Source organism: Genypterus blacodes, unplaced genomic scaffold, assembly GCF_046128005.1.
Source record: "Genypterus blacodes isolate CSIRO-AG114 ecotype Tasmania unplaced genomic scaffold, CSIRO-AGI_Gbla_v1 ptg000044l_1, whole genome shotgun sequence".
In the NCBI taxonomy this organism is placed as follows: domain Eukaryota; kingdom Metazoa; phylum Chordata; class Actinopteri; order Ophidiiformes; family Ophidiidae; genus Genypterus; species Genypterus blacodes.
The window spans coordinates 7,938,294-7,957,723 of record NW_027466857.1 but is presented as its reverse complement, the minus strand read 5'-3'; the positions used below and the strand labels follow the sequence as shown (position 1 = coordinate 7,957,723).

At 43.6% G+C, this 19,430-nt stretch overlaps 1 protein-coding gene across 2 annotated transcripts in view; it reads left to right on the top strand.

Annotated features, from left to right (window-relative positions):
• Positions 1 to 6,002: 6,002 nt before the first annotated feature.
• Positions 6,003 to 19,430, top strand: part of pcdh19 (protocadherin 19) — a 51,411-nt gene continuing 37,983 nt past the window's right edge. Inside the window, exons 1-3 of one of the 2 annotated variants that reach the window (XM_076148850.1) lie at positions 6,003 to 6,297; positions 6,380 to 9,301; positions 11,604 to 11,931. In XM_076148850.1, the coding sequence (XP_076004965.1) occupies positions 7,155 to 9,301; positions 11,604 to 11,931 (2,475 nt within the window). In that variant the 5' untranslated portion in view covers positions 6,003 to 6,297; positions 6,380 to 7,154. Of the gene's footprint in view, positions 9,302 to 11,585; positions 11,932 to 19,430 lie in introns of both variants that reach the window. The other variant, XM_076148849.1, reaches the window with a different exon arrangement.

Here is a 19,430-nt window from a genome sequence, read left to right as displayed (position 1 = left end):
AGCTCTGCGTTGTGAGATGGTATCAGATGGCAGCAGTGTCCCACCCAGGCACCACACTACATTTTCAGGTGTTCTATCCGCCATGTTATGCCTATTAATCAGAGTTGACATTGAATAAACACAGCAACACAGAGCTAATTGACCGTACACCAGGTGAACAGCAACTTCTATGTTCACAAATCCTTCCCATTGTCCATTCAGAGCCGTGTGTGTGTGTGTGTTTGTGTGTTGTGTGCCTTTTTATTTTATAATGTCCTCGGCCTCCTAACAAAGACAGCTGATTATTCACATTGGGGTAATCAGATCAAAGCGAAACCTCCTGCATGGTAATGTAACCATGATTACAGCTTTAGAAAGGAAGCGGTGTAAGAATTTTTAAATATCACGGCTTAAACACTGACGCATGCAAAACATGGAACGCCAAAATCCATAATCAATATGGCAGATTCAGACCAAATTACTCTGACTGTGAGAATATTTTCCCTTGCTTTGGTTGCCTGAAGCATTCATAGCTACTGTTTAGAGTTCGATTTTTCAATTCCGTTATATTTAGAAAATTGTTGCTGAGTGGTCAGTGCTGTTTAAGAGGCATGAAACTTATTAAAACAAGCATTCTGTTGATTTAGGAGAGAAACTGCTGAAAGTGGTGAATGCTTATGTAAAGTAGAATACATGATTGAGCAAACTGTTTCTAAGGTCAGCTAATTTTCTCCCTTTACATTTATTTTTCCTTTATAGAGATACTTCAATTGGGAAATTACACAACTCTTGATTAGTAATTCATAAGGTCCATATTATTCCTAAATGTATAATTTAGTGGTGTATAATTGGGACCTCCTTGGTGCAACTTTGTTTGTTTTGATGACATCATTTGTTGTAAAGCTTGTCTTTGCAAATTTGAGTCTTCAAACTTAATAATATGCAAAAAGATTTTGTAGTCTTGTCGTGCACGTGACAAAGTGTTGGTAAACAAGCTTACCCAAGAAGTGACATCATTTATGGCAAAGACAACAACGGCATGTATTCGGCTGTAACGGAGAAACGCACACAAAGCCGGATAATAGCCATCCAACGGCATCAAAAGACAAAATGAATTATTCAAATATGGAACAAGCTTCTGTTAAACATGTTTCATTTCAAGTGCAAATGGGTCGTTTGGATTGCCAATTATCATTATTTGCTTTAATGTCCACAAACTGAAGTTGTATGTTTGGGATTCCTGATCACCAAAAGCTGTGTTGATTTAATATGCAATCACACAGATTCAACAATTCCTCCTTCATTTGTATCTCTATTTAGCTCCACAGCATTCTAATGCAACGCCATCAAGAGGAAGCAAGAGGGGAGAGTAATTTCATTAAACCTGAGGCCATACAGAAGGACCTGTGACATTTCACAATAATGAATCAATAATAAAACGCTATGGTACATGGAAATGAAAGCAGTTCTTGTTTCTACACAGGAGGAAACAAAGCAGGCACAGATTGCATCATCAACAATCATGGCTAAAGTTACATTTTGTTCGAAACTCTAAGTGGATAATAGAGACAAACACAAGAATATCCACTATATTTGCATCAACTGGTTCACATAAAAGCAGAGAAGAAATATTCATGCATGGTATTTACAGTGACTGAATGACAGGAAGCCAGACTACATCCTCTGCAATTTCCCCAGCTCAGCCGTGACAAGGTTCCCAGGTTCCCAGGCCAATGCTTTGGGGAAATTAGGATTAAAAACAGGATTAAATTAAAAGTGGCACAACAACAAGCACAGCACAACAACAAAAAATAGTCGGTGAAGAGCAGAAAAGCAGCCCATTTTGCTGAAGAATTGCACTTGCAATCATGTTTGTGTGCCCAGAGGACTGTGGAAGCCCTCAGATGGATGGTGAGAGTTGATACTAATTGATGTATCATGGACAGGCACAGTGTGGAATGGAGTGGAGGGCGTATCGTCATTGACGAGAGGCCCATAGATTAAGCTTGTCAGTTCCCCTTCCTTTTTATGCCTCTGGCAAGGGGTGTTCAGGAGGAATCAATTTTTTGAAAAGGTATATGGATGAGGACCATAATAATAAGGTCATCTTCAGCTTCGGCCAAAATAAGCATGACCAGCTTGCCTATTCAGAATCAATGCCCCACTGTCTGTCTCTGCTGTCTCATGCTAGCTCCAGTAAGTCTGTGTCGGTGCATGGCGGGCCACGTTCCAGCACTGGGCAGGACACAGGGGTGATAATGCCAGCATCTGTCAGAGCAGCTTAGATATTCCTTTCCAAGCAAGCAGCAGGGATGGACTACAGAAGTGTGCCATTCCTTGGCAGCAGAGGCAAAAAAAGATGATGTGAAATAAAATCAGTCATTCTCTGTGTACTCTCGGCTGCACTGGTTTGAGCTTTCCAACCACAAGAAAAAACTTCTATTATACTCAAAACCATTGTGAGGAGGTGAAATTCCCATGGCCTAAAATCGCCTCACTCTTGCCTCTGTCTTCAAATGTAAGAATAAACCTTATAATGTGAAGCACACTGCAGCACACAACTCACAAAAAACATTTTATTTATACTGAGTGATGTGACATACAAGCAGCATCACTGTGTGAAAGTCTTCTTAGCCATCAATGGAGCTCTGCACCACCATCAATCTGAGAAAGTGGCACATGTCGTTCATTTGAATCCAACCTGAAGAAATGGCTGGATGAAACCCAACACAGTCAGCATTAATACTTTTTATTTTGTATTGCCAACATTATCAATTTCATTATTTATCCAATATTGGTCCCAGAATCTGTTTGTCACAGTTTTTCATATGCCAGCTATGGATCATGACTTGATCTTGTAGGTGCACGTTTCCAAGGTAGCGATACTGGTATATACTGTATGTATATGATGCTGAAAATCTACTCAGAACAGAAAGCGTAGTCAGTCAGGCAGACACCACCGCCAGCGATTACATGACTGACAGTTTAATAAATCAGCAGATAAATAAACAGACTGTGCGCTGGCTGTGTTTTCCTCTTTCTGCCACTGACCAAGTGATCACCATGAAACCAGTTGACAACACTCATCACCACCACTCACAGCAGAAAAATGGAAGGATTTTAATAGCTGCAGATCAATAACGGCGCCACACGGATGAATATCAACAGTAGGAAGTATATTCAAGTAATTTGAAACTCATAAATGAAATATGCAACCACTCTCTCTCTGGTTTGTGATGCAGCCGTGCAGCTGGAGGCAATGCCTGCTCTCCTGTCTCCCACTGCACTTCCCTACACTGCGGGGCGAAGAACATCTGCAGCATTTTTAACCCTCTTAGCCCTCATCTTGCACTATAACACTAGAAAAAATAGACCCAACCCAAGCTTGACCCAACCCCAGGCTTGGATCGCAGGAACACTTAACCCCCCGGAACATCCAGGGGTTAAGAGTAGAAGCCTCAGATTAACCTCGTCATCACAAACCCGCTTATTACCTCGCACTGATTTTGTCCTTAAAAACAATAAACAGCAATAATCACATATAGTAATTATAGACATTACAGCAACATAATAACATCAAAACTATTCCAACACACCCATTTGTTCACTCTAACATGCAACCAAAGTGTCCAGGAGTTAAATTGTTATTGTTACTTGGGAGAACTTCCAGCTGCCAAAGTCACAAACTCTTTGCAGTTGTATGGTCGAAACCTGTTTTTTTGCAGGACGATTATGTAGGATTGCATTCGATGTTTGAAAAGTGTACTTAATAAACCGGTTTCTTTGTTTCTATCCAGGGTGTAATATCATGTGGCCATCAGAAAGCCCCAAGGAAAAGAACACTCCCCTGCCACTGCCTACGGTTGTTTAACCTGCTGACATTAAGAATTTATGAGGTTAAAGATTCCTCTGGAGCTTGAGCTTGTTACACTCGCAACATGTCTTAAAAAAGTGTTATGGAGGAGCAAACAAGTTGCTTTTGTTCGCGCCCGCTTGTTTGTCATGATGTGCTCGCGATATAAACAACAGAAAAGAAAATGTTCACACCAGCATCTGAGGCGTTTAACAGTGATTGCCTGTTGGTATGTTACTGTGCAGCTTCATCTTTGGCAGTAGTGTAACACAGAGATGTTGGTGAGTCATTCCAACTTTTTGAAGAAATTGTTACCCTCACTGTAGTAAACTTGGGCACCGTTGCGTACAAATTACACAATGTGTTCCTTTACCATAAATTATGAAGTATATGATATAATTGCCAAATAAACAAAACAATCTTGAAGCTTTTGATTAAAATAAAGCAATAAAATCAACTTCTGGATATGGATTGAAGCCCATTTCTGAGCAAATTTACAGCCGGATCCCAGCTTAAACTTGCTTATCAATGATCAGCACTAATTCATGTCTTGGATGGGATATTAACTGGGGTCATATTGTAGTTATGATGCTGAGTGTGATTCCACAATAAAAAGGAGAAATTCCGTGTGCCAGCGTGTTTCATTGTTATTCTTGTAGCAGACTGCTGTTTTTCATTGGGGTGAAGCTGTCTGGGCTAAATGGACAAGCTGCAATAATGGAACCGAGCAGCAGCTGGACGCTAGGTGTCACCCTTGTGACTTTGAAATCGGCTTGCCCTCGAAAGGATGTGATGGCGTCTGAGCGCTGGAGTCTGTGTGTGTGCGTGTGTGGGAGTGAATGTGTGCGTGTGTGTGTGTGTGTGGTTGCAGAATGAGAAGCGTGACTTTGAGTGGAAATGATGAGAGAGCGCGTGGATACAGGTCGATCCCGCCTTTATCCACCCTTTTCTCTTTCATTATAGAGTATTAATTTCCTCAACTTTGTTGCCCGACTAAAGGCAGACAATCTGAAATATTTTGTGCATTACAAAGAGCTAAGAAATATGGAAATAGGAATGTGGGCAGGCAGGAATCATAATCAATATCTACTTAAATTGATTGATGTGTCATAGTTAAAGCCACATGTCTAAATATGTATTCATAATTGATTAAGGTTGGTTGAAAAGACTGACTATTATTAAAATTGCTATTAAATTATTTTCCATTCAAACAAAAACACACATTGTCTAATAAGATGACCAACAACTAAACATTGCCGTTGACATAGTAACATGTTCATTCAAAGCTATGAGATGACACTGATATCTTTCATTAAATTAGTGCGTGCACCTTAATAACATTAGCCAGGTGTGAAAGAAGGCTTTTGACTATTCAATGTGACCTTCAATAATCTGAAACCGATTATTGATCGATGTGTAGCCCCAACATTTTAGAGTGAGGAGGACAAAGATCTTGATATTTTAACACTGTGTCCCTGTGTGTTTCTGGAATTGATGGGAGTTTCTAGTCTAAAAAAAACCTTTGGATTATTTCTGTCCATTGTATATCTCTGCTTATTATGATTATGATAGTAATATACAGTAGATCAACAGGTCTGATTTCGCTCACATGGTTAACCAGCTTTGGCCCGTCAGTGAGCCCACACAGATCCATATGAGCTCACTGAGGAAGATCCCCTCGTATCAGAGAGGGATTGAGCACAACGCGGTTTAATTGGAATGAAAGAAAAGGATGGTGTGCTGTGCTGGAAAACTGTCCTCATCCCACCCCTGCGGTGGAACTTCAACGACCCCACCACGGATCCCCTCTCCCTACTTTGAGCACCGGTGATATTTGCATTCATTTCTATTTCTTCTATTATTTTTGAACGGATCGTCTCCGACGCGTCTCTACTTTTATCCCCTGAAAAAATACTTGTAATCGCCTCGATGAGCGGGTCCATTCTGCGGGGAAAGCACAGGTAGTTTGGCCCCGCGTCGCCTCTCTCCTCTCCTCTCCTCCTCGCCTCTCTCCTCTCCTCGCCACCGCGCCGCCGCTTCGCCCCACCCACCGGCAGCGCGCAGAACCTCCCGTGTAACCCGTGATTGGCTGAGGGGATTGCGGGTCCTGCAACTGAGCGCTCGGATCGGAGCGGCGCGTCCGCCAGTGTGCACCAGTGGAGCGAGAGGAGCGCTAGTTGGGAGTCAACTAGACAGCCTACTGGCAACCAGTGCTGGCTCTCCTGCCTTTCCTCCCTGTCTCAACCCCAGGCTGGATGTAAAGCTACCGGGCTCTCCACCGCACCGCAGCCCGACGTCAAAGCCCGTTTTTTAGGGGCTCTTCATTGCGTTTCCTCCCACCGGTTCTTGGCTACATTTTCAAAGGATTTTGTCCTCTTCTTTCTTCTTCTTTCTTCTTCTCCTTTCCCACGGACTAAGTATCGGGATTTGTGCATCCTTTTCCAAGTCTTGAAGGAAATTAATTAGTTAGTAACAGCTCTGAGACTTGCGGAGGGGGAGTGGAGGACTGTGTGTGCAGGAAATAATTTCTTTTTTTTTATTTTAAAGAGAAAGAAAAAGGGAATCGGGACTTCAGTGATATGAGACATTACTGCAACTGCACCCTTGTTCTTTAGGCAGAGATATCCGGACTTAAGCTGTTGAATAAATTTGCGACTGCAGTTTTTCATCCTGTGTGCAGTTCGAATGCATCTATAGCTGCCTGCTGAGGAGGACATCCGATCAGCGAGAGTCAAATCTCACACAAGAAGAAGATATTCATCCGAAAATGCGATTTAAAACATTGCTGGCTGCAGAGGAGGACTTTTGAGGCTCCTTATTCCATCTGCACGGGAAGATTATAACATTCCCAGGGACTTGCCCGTTGGAATTCTCCTTCTTTGCCCCCTTTTTTTTGCAGTGTGAGATTTGTTTTTCCTCTTTTCGGCTCACTTGAAACATGGACAGTCTGCCATACGAGTCGTGTGTGAGAGCAATTTGTCGCTTGATGAGAGCTGCACAGATCTGTACCGCTAAGTCGCTGTTGTGAGAAGATTCAGCATGTTTTCACAGATCTGTCGTGCCCAATCTTTCGCTCGCTGCAGTAGATCGGAGGGATGTGCTTTGCCTGAGAAGAGTGAAAGAAAGCACTGATTAGAATTGGAGCTCTCACCCGACAATCCGCACTGTCGGGAGCTATACACTCGTCATCCAAATACTTTGTGTTGAACATTTCAGTGAGATGGACATTTTGGAACATTTTTTTCTCTCGTTTCATCCAAATGCAGCCGTGTGCGTAATAATCCGAGGTGTTTATTAGGGAGAGGAAAACTCAACAGGTACAATGCAAACCAAGGAGATGGAATTAATTCAATTCATTGTTGTGTTTCTCATATTTTGGGTCGGGGCTGAGGCTGTCATCAACCTGAAATATGGAATAAACGAGGAGATGAAGCCCGGGTCAGTGATTGGTAACGTGACAAAGGACGCACTAAAGCAGGGATTTCAGATTGCACCGCAGCCTCCGTACTTACGGGTGATTTCCAATTCAGAACCACGATGGGTGGAACTCAGCCCAGCCGGAATCCTTACAACCCAAATGAAAATAGATCGGGATGTAGTTTGCCGGCAGAACCCAAAGTGCATTATTTCCCTAGAAGTGATGTCAAACTCTATGGAGATCTGTGTCATCAAAGTTGAAATTGAGGATTTGAACGATAACGCACCCAGATTCCCAACGAGTCACATTGACATTGAAATCTCTGAGAACGCCGCTCCTGGTACCAGGTTTCCCCTAGAGGGGGCAAGCGATCCGGACTCTGGAATCTTTGGAGTGCAATCGTATTCCATCACCCCAAATGAGCTTTTCGGACTTGAAATAAAGACCAGAGGGGATGGATCCAAAATTGCTGAACTTGTGGTGCAAAAATCGCTGGACAGAGAGACTCAGTCCCACTACACGTATGAAATCAGTGCAGAAGATGGAGGAGACCCTCCAAAGATAGGCGCGGTCCAGCTCAACATAAAGGTAATTGATTCCAATGACAACAATCCTGTTTTTGACGAGTCTGTCTATACTGTCAATGTGATGGAGAATTCCCCCATCAACACATTAGTCATAGACTTAAACGCAACGGATCCCGACGAGGGACCTAATGGAGAGGTTGTCTACTCCTTCAACAGTTACGTCACTGAAAAGACGAGGGATGCGTTTAAAATTGACCCCAGAACGGGTATCATCACTGTCAACGGTGTTTTGGATTATGAAACGACGCAAATTTACGAGATTGACGTCCAGGCCAAAGATCTGGGTCCCAATTCAATCCCAGCTCACTGCAAAGTAACTGTGAATGTGATGGATACGAACGATAACCCACCTGTGATCAGTTTACTCTCACTGAACACGGAGATGGTGGAAGTGAGTGAAAACGCGCTGCGTGGATATGTCATCGCGTTAGTGCGGGTGTCTGATAAGGACGCCGGGGCAAATGGGAAAGTGCAGTGCAGGCTCCAGGGCAACGTTCCATTCCGCCTGCAAGAGTACGAGAGCTTCTCCACCATACTTGTGGACGGCAGGCTGGACAGAGAGCAGAGGGACACTTACAATCTGACCATACAGGCAGAGGACAGCGGAGTTCCTCCTTTACGCGCCACAAAGTCTTTAGTAGTTAAAGTCACAGACGAGAATGACAACCCGCCCCACTTTCTCAAACCGCACTATCAAGAGATGGTGATGGAGAACAACTTGCCCGGCTCCTGTCTGCTGGCAGTGTCCGCAGAAGACCCGGATCTGGGCATGAATGGCACTGTTTCCTACTCCATCGTCCCCGGTGAGATTAAGCACATGGATGTAAACACATATGTCAGCATAAACCCGTCAGGCCGCATTTATTCAATGAGATCATTCGACCACGAGTACACCAGGACTTTCGATTTCAAAGTTTTGGCAAGAGATAACGGGAATCCATCTTTATCCAGTAATGCCACCGTGCGTATCGTAGTGCTGGACGTCAACGACAACACACCTGTAATGACGAACCCACCTCTGGTTAATGGCACTGCAGAGGTCTCCATCCCCAGAAACGCCGGGGTGGGTTACATGGTCACTCAAGTCAAAGCCGATGACTATGATGAAGGGGAGAACGGCCGGCTGACCTACACTATCTCGGAGGGGGACAGGGCTTTCTTCGAGATCGACCAGGTGAACGGAGAGGTGCGATCCACCCGGATGTTCGGCGAGAACGCCAAGTCCACGTACGAGATCACGGTGGTGGCGAGAGACCACGGCAAGCCCGCCCTGTCAGCCTCGGCCTACATCGTGGTCTACCTCTCCCCGGACTTGAACGCTCAGGAGTCTATCGGACCCGTCAACCTGTCCCTCATCTTCATCATCGCCCTGGGCTCCATCGCTGCCATCCTGTTTGTCACCATGATTTTCGTGGCGGTGAAATGCAAAAGGGATAACAAGGAGATCCGAACGTACAACTGCAGGTACTGACATTTAAAGAATGTGTTACTGTGGCCTTTCATTGTGTGTGTGTGCGTGTGTGTGTGTGTGTGCGTGCGTGAGTGTGTGTGTGTGTGTGTGTGTGTGTGTGTGTGTGTGTGTGTGTGTGTGTGTGTGTGTGTGTGTGAGCGATCGTGCCCACACACTCCTTGTGACACAGTGTATTGATTTTGACATGCAGCATGCAGAGGCCCACATGTGTGAGCACTTCACATGTCCACAGCTGAAACCGAACCAGACAATAAAACTGCTCTAAATTACACACTGTTCCGCTGAGGCCCACTGCTCCGCGTTATGGTAACGTGATTGATTGATTTAATCTTTCAATTGTAACCAATTGACTCATAAATATGACGGTTCAACTGTCATGTTCAATTTGCGAGTGTGTTGCCGGACAATTAACGTCCCACTGGTTCAATCGCAGGAGCAGACATTTATTATTTAACGTCCAGCGTGGCTGATGGGCTGCTTTCAGCTTCAATCTGCACTGATTATGGATGGTCCAGGATCATTCAGCACAAAGTAACAACATAGAGACATAATAAGGACGATGATAATAATAACAGTTATAATAATAACGGTTAGGTATTTGAAAGCAAGTGACAACTCAAACTATTTTCAGTTGCCGGAAATGAAGAAGCAGCTTATTATTTTCCGGATGTTGCATTTTGAACATTTTGTTTTGTTCATCAATCTGAACATCAGCCCTGCCTTTGATTTCCCTGTGCTACATTACAACTATAAATTTACATATAGATTGGATTTTTGAATTTAACCTGAGGCTATAATGACGTTTTTTTCTTGCTCTAAGTATAATTTTGTTGTATATAAGTTAAGTTAGTCGATTCTGGTATGGTTGGAACTAACCGAGTCAAAACGAGAAGTGCTAATATTTCTCAGAATTTCTCTCAGTAGTGATTTTAAATAATAATTATATGTCACATTTTCAGGGCTCCTAATCTGGTGGGTGTAGATGTACATTAGTCTTTCATTTGGATAATGAAATAAATCCAGTAGCACTGAGGAATGCACCGGAAACAACCACCTCTTTTAACAGAATCACAATATTCACCAGCCTTAAGGTTAAATTAAAAGCTTGATTTGATTTGATCACCTATAGTTACATACATATTCTCTGTTGTTATCTGTATTCAGATAGAGAGACTGCGATCCACAATAACGTCATCAAAATTCAATACTGCTCACAATACTTCACTCTCACAGTGTCAGACATCCTCCCTGCTGGGTGCTTTAATCAGCACTGATGTGCCCTGTTTCTCAGTTGCCACCTCTAATATGAGGAACAGTTATCGTCAATTTATTGCTTGTCCTCTGTCAGACTGACTGACTCCAGAGACTTCAGATTTCAATTTTGGCACAGACTAGAGAGACAACATGTTAAAATGATAAATGATGAAAAAGATGGAATAGTTTCTCCCCCCGCAGCTTCCTATTTTCTCTCCTCCAAATGAAGAGGAAGGAGGAAAGACGGAGGCTGGTGCTGCTTTCAATATGCAATGTCAAAGAAATTGAAATAGTTGAACTATAATACAGTTTCGGAGTGATATAGGATTAGAACCGCATTCTAGTAAGCAGTATATGCAAGTAAAGGCTGCATGACCACATCGCCATAGCCTCATATGCTGCAAGATTCATCACAAAATATATATAGTGTGTCTGGGAAAGTTTATGTCATACTGAGTGTACAGAATCGTCCCTCCTGTATACATTTGCCAGAATGTTTCCCTCAGTTCAGAGATCCTTTGATAAAGCATAGTTCTGTTGCTCATTTGCTCTGATTACAGTCAAAATACTCAGTTTGCGTTCGCAGCAGCCGCAAAAAGTAGTGAAATGATTTTGAAACTGCAGTTCGGCTCTCTGTATTACTAGCAGTCTCGTTTCACAAAGAATGGAGTCAGTGTGGGTTGTGTGCTTTGAATATCGTTGCGTATACCGGTAGTGCTGCTTTGTACATTTGTATTCTTTTACTTTGCTTCTGTGGTTTTGGCATGTTTGCATAGTGTTTGCCTGTTTGTGATATAACGATTGCTAAGCATGCAAATTCAAACAAACAAGGGACAATTGCGCCATTGCAGGCTGGGTGCGGAATGTCACCTTTGTGTGCCGTTCCAACCCTGGACACAGGCAATGGGCCTTTACCTGGCACCCATGGTCAAACAGCGCCCAGGCTGGCATGAAGGGCGAGCTTGTTTGATCATGTGGACAGGGGAGGGGAAGACAGAACACTGCTTTATTGAGTCTGTTCAGTTTCTTCTACTTGCGCAGGGTGGCGGAGTACTCATATGGCAACCAGAAGAAATCCAGCAAGAAGAAGAAGCTGAGCAAGAACGACATCCGCTTGGTGCCACGTGACGTTGAGGAGACAGACAAGATGAACGTGGTGAGTTGCTCGTCTCTCACCTCCTCGCTCAACTACTTCGACTACCATCAGCAGAGCCTGCCACTGGGCTGCAGGCGCTCCGAGAGCACCTTCCTCAACGTGGAGAACCAGAACTCGCGCAATGCAGCTCCCAACCACGGCTATCAGCACACCTTCACCGGGCAGGGCCACCAGCAGCCAGACCTCATCATCAACGGCATGCCGCTGCCTGAGGTGAGATTTAATCCACCCTGTTCTGTTGTAAGGCCTTGGCCGGGCTTCTTTGGGCAAGAGGGATGGAAAACAAAAGGGAGGACAGTAGGGTCGGGTTCTAAAAGTCATTGCCATGATTGGATGTTCAGTTCCAGTACCATAGGAGAGTTAGCCGTCACAATGAATCTTACTTGAGGGTGAGATGTACAGATATTCCATTCCAGCGTAATGCATCTCAAGGTCTAGTGTTATTTATTTCACACTAAATTGTATAGTGCCACTGCAAGTGGTCTTCACATTGAGTAGAAGCTGAGCCATTTGAATTGGTGTGTGTGCCGTTATGTCAGTCAGGGGTTTGAATGGAGTCCTTCAAGGGGTTCAGAGCACTGGGAGGGTACCTGAGATCACGATTCCCTGCAGAATTATTATGGATTATTTAGCGTCTCTTAAATCAACTTGTCTTAGTTTGCGCGCGTGTGTGTGTATGCAGAGCGACTGCAAAAGAACAGGAGTTTGAACACCTGCCAGATGTATTGACCCAGCTAATCAGCTCCACCACATATCATTTCAGGGGTAGCAGAAAGAATAATCTTTGCTTAAATGCTTTATCTGTTCGTCGTCTGTGACTCACTTACGTTACTGCATTGTTGCCCTGCACAGCCAGCAGCCACTGAATTACCCTGTGTTGCCTTATTCCACTGACAAACCATGCATGTCTTCAGCAGAGCAGTGAAGGTCTGATTTGAAAGACTATTCAAGCAAACAGTGTGTATGCCAACCAGCTGATCTTTAGTTTATAGATTTTTGTCTGTATGAACTGGTCTATTGGACTCCTTGGACGGCCACTCTCTCGCTTCATGCCCCAGTTCTCCTTGATCCCATGGGAGGAAGGGACATTTGTGTTTGTGTGTGTGGACAATATGTGTGAGTGTGTTTGTATAAGAGTGTGTGGTTTTTTTACCTTCACAATTGTGTTCAATCCCATAGACAGCAGCAAGTCCCCAAGCTCGCTGCTGAAGCCCCAGCTCGGCATCCACACACACACACTCACACACACACACACACACACACACACACACACACAGAGGGTTATAATTGATGACTTCAATCTCCGTTTGACATTCAGTGAGAAAAAGGTGGGGTGGCGTTGGGAGTTGGGGTCTTAAAACAAGAAACACAAGATGGCTATTGATGTATTGACTGGATGATCCAGAGAGATCCAGGCACCAATGGATCCTGAAGGGTCAATGAGACCTACTTACAGGCATGCTGATTTACTGGGCCTGTCTGTGCTGCGCGTGTGTGTGTGCGCGTGGGCGAGTGTGTGAGTGAATAACGTGGAAAGAATGAGAAATGTTGTGAGGGTGGTGTCCTGTGGTATTACTCAGTCTGGAGAGGCGAAGGGAAATTTCAGCAGATACATGCAGTGACCTGTATGCTATGATTGTGTTTGCTGGTAGGTTCTATGCAAGTCAGCACCCTTTCTTCATCCCCAAAAGTAGGATGGAGCACTAGTCTGGCATTAACCAACATTGTAAAAGCTCGGGCTGTAGCCTCTCTGTGTGGCTTAACCATCCAATAAAGGCACATTTGCCGCAGGATTAGCAGAGCCTTTATTTGTTTCAGCAAATGAAAAAGTGGAGAGGGAGACAAATAGGGCCGCAGATTGATTTTGAAGATTCCGTATGCAAATCTCCAAGGGTGTCTTGATGGAGCCGAGCGAGGGCAGATAAAGAGATAAGAGCGGAACAAGTGAGCAAGGGTGAGCGTGTCTTAGTGCCAGGTGTCTCAACCCGGACCACATTTTCTCATTTTCTTCCAGGCAGTTGATTGGCCTGATGGAGGCCGGGGCTGTTTAGCATGCAAGAGCCGTCACTCTCCGCCTTGCACATGACGTTGACAAACATCTCTTTGACCCGGCCTTTGCATATTTTCCCTGGACTTAGAAAAGAGCGTGTGTGTGTGTGTGTGTGTGTGTGTGTGCATGAAGAAATAAGCGGGAGATAGCGACAGAGGGAGAGAGAGAGAGAGAGAGAGAGAGAGAGAGAGAGAGAGAGAGAGAGTAGAGAGTAGCCATAGACTGTTTGTCCATGTACCAATTGTTACATTTGTAAAATACACTCTACAGCCACATGTTGGTCTTTAACAAAAATGTCTAATTATACTGCAGTTTATAGCACAAACAAACAGCAGTGAGATTACTGATAATTGCTTTGTTACTATGAACTAGCTTGGACTTGAGACCACTTGACTCCATAAGTCCTCAACCCATATCCCATTGATTGGCCAGGACACACGAGTGGCTGCACTGTTGTGATTACCAACACCACTTTGTCCTGGAAATCTGTGTTCCTCCTGAGGACACGCTCATAATTACACATAATTAATTTATCCTCTGCGGAAGAGCTTTTTTTGCCATCAGAAAACAGTTATGTGGTCAGATTTGCTTGGATAATGGAGGGAAAGGAGACAAAAGGTTTGGCCCTGTTTGTAATTTACGGTTGTGATAGACGCAGAGCTCTTTTCGTCTAGTTGTGCGTTTATGTGGGGCAGTCAGCATCCTGCTTATGTCAGAGCAGCTGTACTCGTAGCTTTCTTTCAGACAAAGCATTGGCACACACAAACACACTCACTCACACACACACACACACACACACACACACACATATACAGACTGACTGTGTGTCTGGAGCAGACTTGGCCAAGATAACAGTGACAGGTCTCCCCAAAGGCCTTGGTACCTGCAATTGCATTGTGTATATTGTATTCTCCCTTGTGAGAATGTGTACCAGTGTATACCTCCCTGAACATCCCTGTCCATTGTTTTGAAAAGCATCAGCTGTGAGATGTTTGTTAGACCTGCCTGTGGTAGCACTAATATGAATGCTCACAGGAGAATAGAGCTGTCGTCCATGGCTTAATTATAGTGAATCACTTTGGAGAGGGAGACAATTATACAGTAAAGGAATGGCCTTTGGCTAGAATATGTTTTTGAATTTGTAATGTGTAGTGTGTACTTTTTACACCCGGCAGGAAAAATAACTTCTCTTACCTCATTGATTTATTTTACATGAGCTTGAGTCAGGTAAGAGATAGCAAATTTATTTCCGTCGTTTCTTTACACCGGAGATAAATTAGACAGAATAAAAGGGTTGGGCATTGCACTGCACGGTCTGATGTTCAGTATTTGCACTTCACAAGTTTCGTGACTTGGTAATTAATGTGATCATCCTCCAGATGTTCTCCTCGCTGTTTCCTCCAAGTCTCAGTAATGACGCCTTTGTGTGCTCAGATGTAAAACGTGGCAAGTAAAATCCTTTTGTGTTGTCTTATTATTCCTACAGTCAATGGAAGGAGCCTGAACATGAAAACTGAAATATGCCATCCAAAGTCCTGCTTTATTTCCTCTCTTAATATGGACGACAGTGTGATGCTAGTGTAGGAAAGACAACAGGGGTGTGGGTTCCAGCGAGCCTGCACATCCCTCGCTATCACTTCACATCAGGACAATATGCAGGGATGCATTGGAACGTGTCATATTGAGCATGCAAAGTAGATGTCATGCTGTCACCGAGCGCCGCACGTCTGTTGAAGCTGCCAATCTCCCCCACACGCATACTCGTGAACACATGCGCCCATTTCATATGGAGCGTCTCATTTATTTGAAATATGGACTGTGACATTATCATACACATCATTATGACCAGCGTAGAAATCCAAGGAGATACAAGAAATGAGAAGCATAACCCACATTGGTTGATAATCAAACATGGTTTCAAGGTTTTCTACCGCGTTGACAATGTCATCATCCCACATTGTTTGCTTTGAATCTTGCTCTTCACTCTTTCTTGCCCTTTTACGCTCATTCCACCGCCTTTGCGACAATATGACACAGTTAATGTTGTTCCCTCCCTTGTGCTGATTTAAGTGAAGTATGAAATGAAAGAGAGCCAGCAGAAGCCTTGTGTTGGATTGAGAATAGATCGCAATGTTACAACTGTACGGTATTCTCTGATTTTAGTTTTGTGTCACAGCTTTGCAGAATATGAACCTGAGAAATTTGACTAAACAAATGAAAATGTATTCTCATTCATGGCAAACACATGCAAAATAGTTTTTCCACTAGAACTCATAAATAAATAAAGAAACAAATTATGCCGTCCTTCAAGCTCAGGGAGGGAGGGATTTGAACCAACTCTAGGTAACCGGATTCAAGCGTGTTTTTCAGTCCAAAATTTAGTCTTGATATTTTTGTAGATTTTATGATTCAATATTTCATCTATTTAATCATCCGAGATCCAATACGCGAGGTGAAAGGGCGTAGCTGCTGCCTTGCCAAAAAAGCTTTACGAAAACTGACAGCCAGATGTTCCAATGAGGCAAAACCTCTTCAAAGCTGAACAAAAAGCACCTTTTACCACATGTCAGAGAAGTTGAAAGAGACGAATCATAGTGGCAAAAAAGCAAAACAGATTTTCACACAATCTGTAATGGCAGAACGGATCTGTGACTACCTCAGCGTAAAACTCGGGGTGCGTTTTTGATATGTAAGACGAGTAGGAGTGGTGTGCTTTGCCTTCATCAATGTCGCTTGCTTTCAAAGGGGATTCGAGAAAAGAATCGTTTCATCTCCAACAGCTTGAGATGCACATTGATTGAGTGGCAGATGAACCTGTTAATTATTTAGAGAGGTTATTTGTAAGGCAGAGACTTGAGAAACGCTCCGCTTTTTAAGTGTCAGTGTTTATACGGTGACATAAAGCCGCGTCTGTCAGAAACAAACGAACGCAGTGACAGTGATATACCAGTTGCTCTCTCATTACATTTTACATCTGGCTCCTCCCTTTGCGTTTAAGTGCAAAATTGGTGAATCCTGTAGCGGTGATGTAATGATATCACTCAGCAAAATGCTTCACACTTGATGCACAACCCGTGCTAGTTTTACACTTGACTGGGTTTTACAGCCTTGACCCGAGCTCACACCCCCCGTCGCCTCAAAGTGTCATTCCCGATGCTGCAGAGGTACGATAAGATGACATAACAACGCCCGGCAGCCAGTCAGAAACCATGGCGGCCCTCAGGGAATGCCACCATGTAGTTGGGATCAGAGCATCCAGCCGAACAGCTTCAGAGTCAAAACACAGTGGTAGAGTTTGACGCGCACATGTCTCCTTAACTGCATGTGACTGGTTGGAAGCATGTAGAGGAGCTAATACACAGAGAGAGAGAGGGAGAGAGTCTATTTATAGACTGACAATGATTTCCTACCACCTGTATTTCTACCAACTGCTGAAACTTGTTTTTCTCCCTAAAATATGCTCTCAGGATTTTATTAAGCAAATGCTATCAGCCTCTTTGGAGAACATAATGTGATTTCTTTCCCTCTATGCTATTGATACAAGATACCTTTCTGCCCCGTACTTAATTTGCCAAACCCAGCATTAGGATCATTGCATTGTACTTGCAAATTTTGATAGCAACAGTATCCCGGTGCTTGTTTTCGTTGTCTGTGCGCCGACAGCAGCCACGTCTCCGGTGTCTCACGTTACGCCAATTAATAGACGAAAACAACCTATGAACCTGAAACCTACTGTAGTGAAGACCTAAAAATTAGGTTGTTAAAAGTTGTTTTTCTTTACAAGCAAATAGTGGCTTGTCATTCTGCATATTTTGTATTAAGTATAGCAAACCCCCCCCCCCCCCCCCCCCACACACACACACACACACACACACACACACACACACACACACTGTCTGTGGACATTTCAGAAATTATAAACCAGGCAGATTAAGTGTTATAGCGTTACATGTCCTGTAAAAGTGTCTTCATGTAAATTGCTGTACGGCTGTAATGGCAAAGGGTTAAAGGGTGATGGGTCCAACTGTAAATGAGAGACTGTGAGGCCAACGGGCTAAATGAAGTGAGGAAAATGGACACAGTCGATGATGTTTATCGCAGGGGAAGGGGACATCATTACGCACCTTGTTAAGCCCTTCAAGCAATGCTGCATGGATGTAATTACCCATTTAAATGAGTTTCCTGCAGTGTTGTTTTATTTATTTCTAAAATTAAACTCCGTGACACAAATATGCCACATTTTATTCTCCTCTCTCATGGAACTTCACAGATTCTTCCTCAAGTCCCAAATGAGTGGAAGTTAACTTGCGGAAATTTAACCCTGGAGCGAAAACAGAATTAGAATGAAGGAATTAGAGCGAGTGACATGTAAGGCACAGATCCTGATCACTCTGGTGTCAGAAGTCATTGATTAACGCATCCACCAAGTCTGTAATTGCAACTGTTGTGCGTTTTTTACAGAGCTGCCTCGATTGTTGTGTTCCCGTAATCGTCAGCGTGACCTTTTTGTTTCACGCCGCACAAAAACAAGCTCAACATCTGTGTTTGAAAATGCCAGTTATCCACCTGAGGAAGCTTGTGCCCATCTGCAGTACAGATCTTACCCCTTTGATCGGATCTATAAACTCCTTCAAAGTTAAAGATTTTGACTTTAAGGAGAAGATTTTACTGCTAGGGAATGTAAATGTCTGTTGTTGTGTCAATATTGCATCTGAAAGGTCAGTCTACATGCTTAAAACTCAAACCACAGAACTAGTCAGGTCCAGCAGTACAACCTCTTTGACATTCAGTACAAACAACAAAACTATTTACCGGGTGTATGTCAACAAAATGGGCCTGAATCCTTTCCTCTGGCTTAAGAATATTAAAAGAATACGACTTTGCATGTTGCGTATTGGTGTGAACATCAACGCTCCCTCACTGTATTTGTCTCTTTCAGCAGATAAGAATGAAGAGGGACCCACAATCAGACTTTAGGGAAATTATTTTGTAATTTTTCTTTTCTGCTCTGCGTGGAATTAAAAAAAAAAAACCCAGAATGTTGTCCGCCAAATAAATGGAGTGGGGAAAAAAAGTAATTACAACATTGTAGTAATGAACATTAATATTTGAGTGAACAAAAAACTAATCTCATCCACATGTGGAGAGAGAATAGGTATTAATTAAAATTCATGGATAACAGGCTTGTAGTGTTTCTTTTTTAGTTTTGTCTTTTAGATCTACGTCTTGTTTCAACTGGTTTGTACCGGGAGACTTGTGAAGGTTCCCATGGCCTTAAGTGGTCCCGTTTGAATGACAGGGAAATGGGGGAAGGGAATGCGTTGACATGTAACAATACTCATTGTGAGCAGAAACTTTTCCAAGCACCAAACTCTGACACCAGGGAAGACTGACCTTTTCCAAGTGTCCTGTTTGTTTGGGGGGGGGGTTGTTGTTGTTGTTGCCTAAAACAAAGAGGGAGTAGGAGGATGTTAGTTAACATTCCAGACCCCCCCACCCTCGCCCCTCCCCCCTCCACCCCTCTCTCCTCCCCATCAGATTAAATGTCAACTTCTGCATGCGTAATTGTGGAACGGAGAGGAAGAAAGACTAGAAGCGTACCAATTTGCTGTTGGGCAGATGAAGCTTCACTTTAGTTATTCACTGCATTGCATCGATGTCA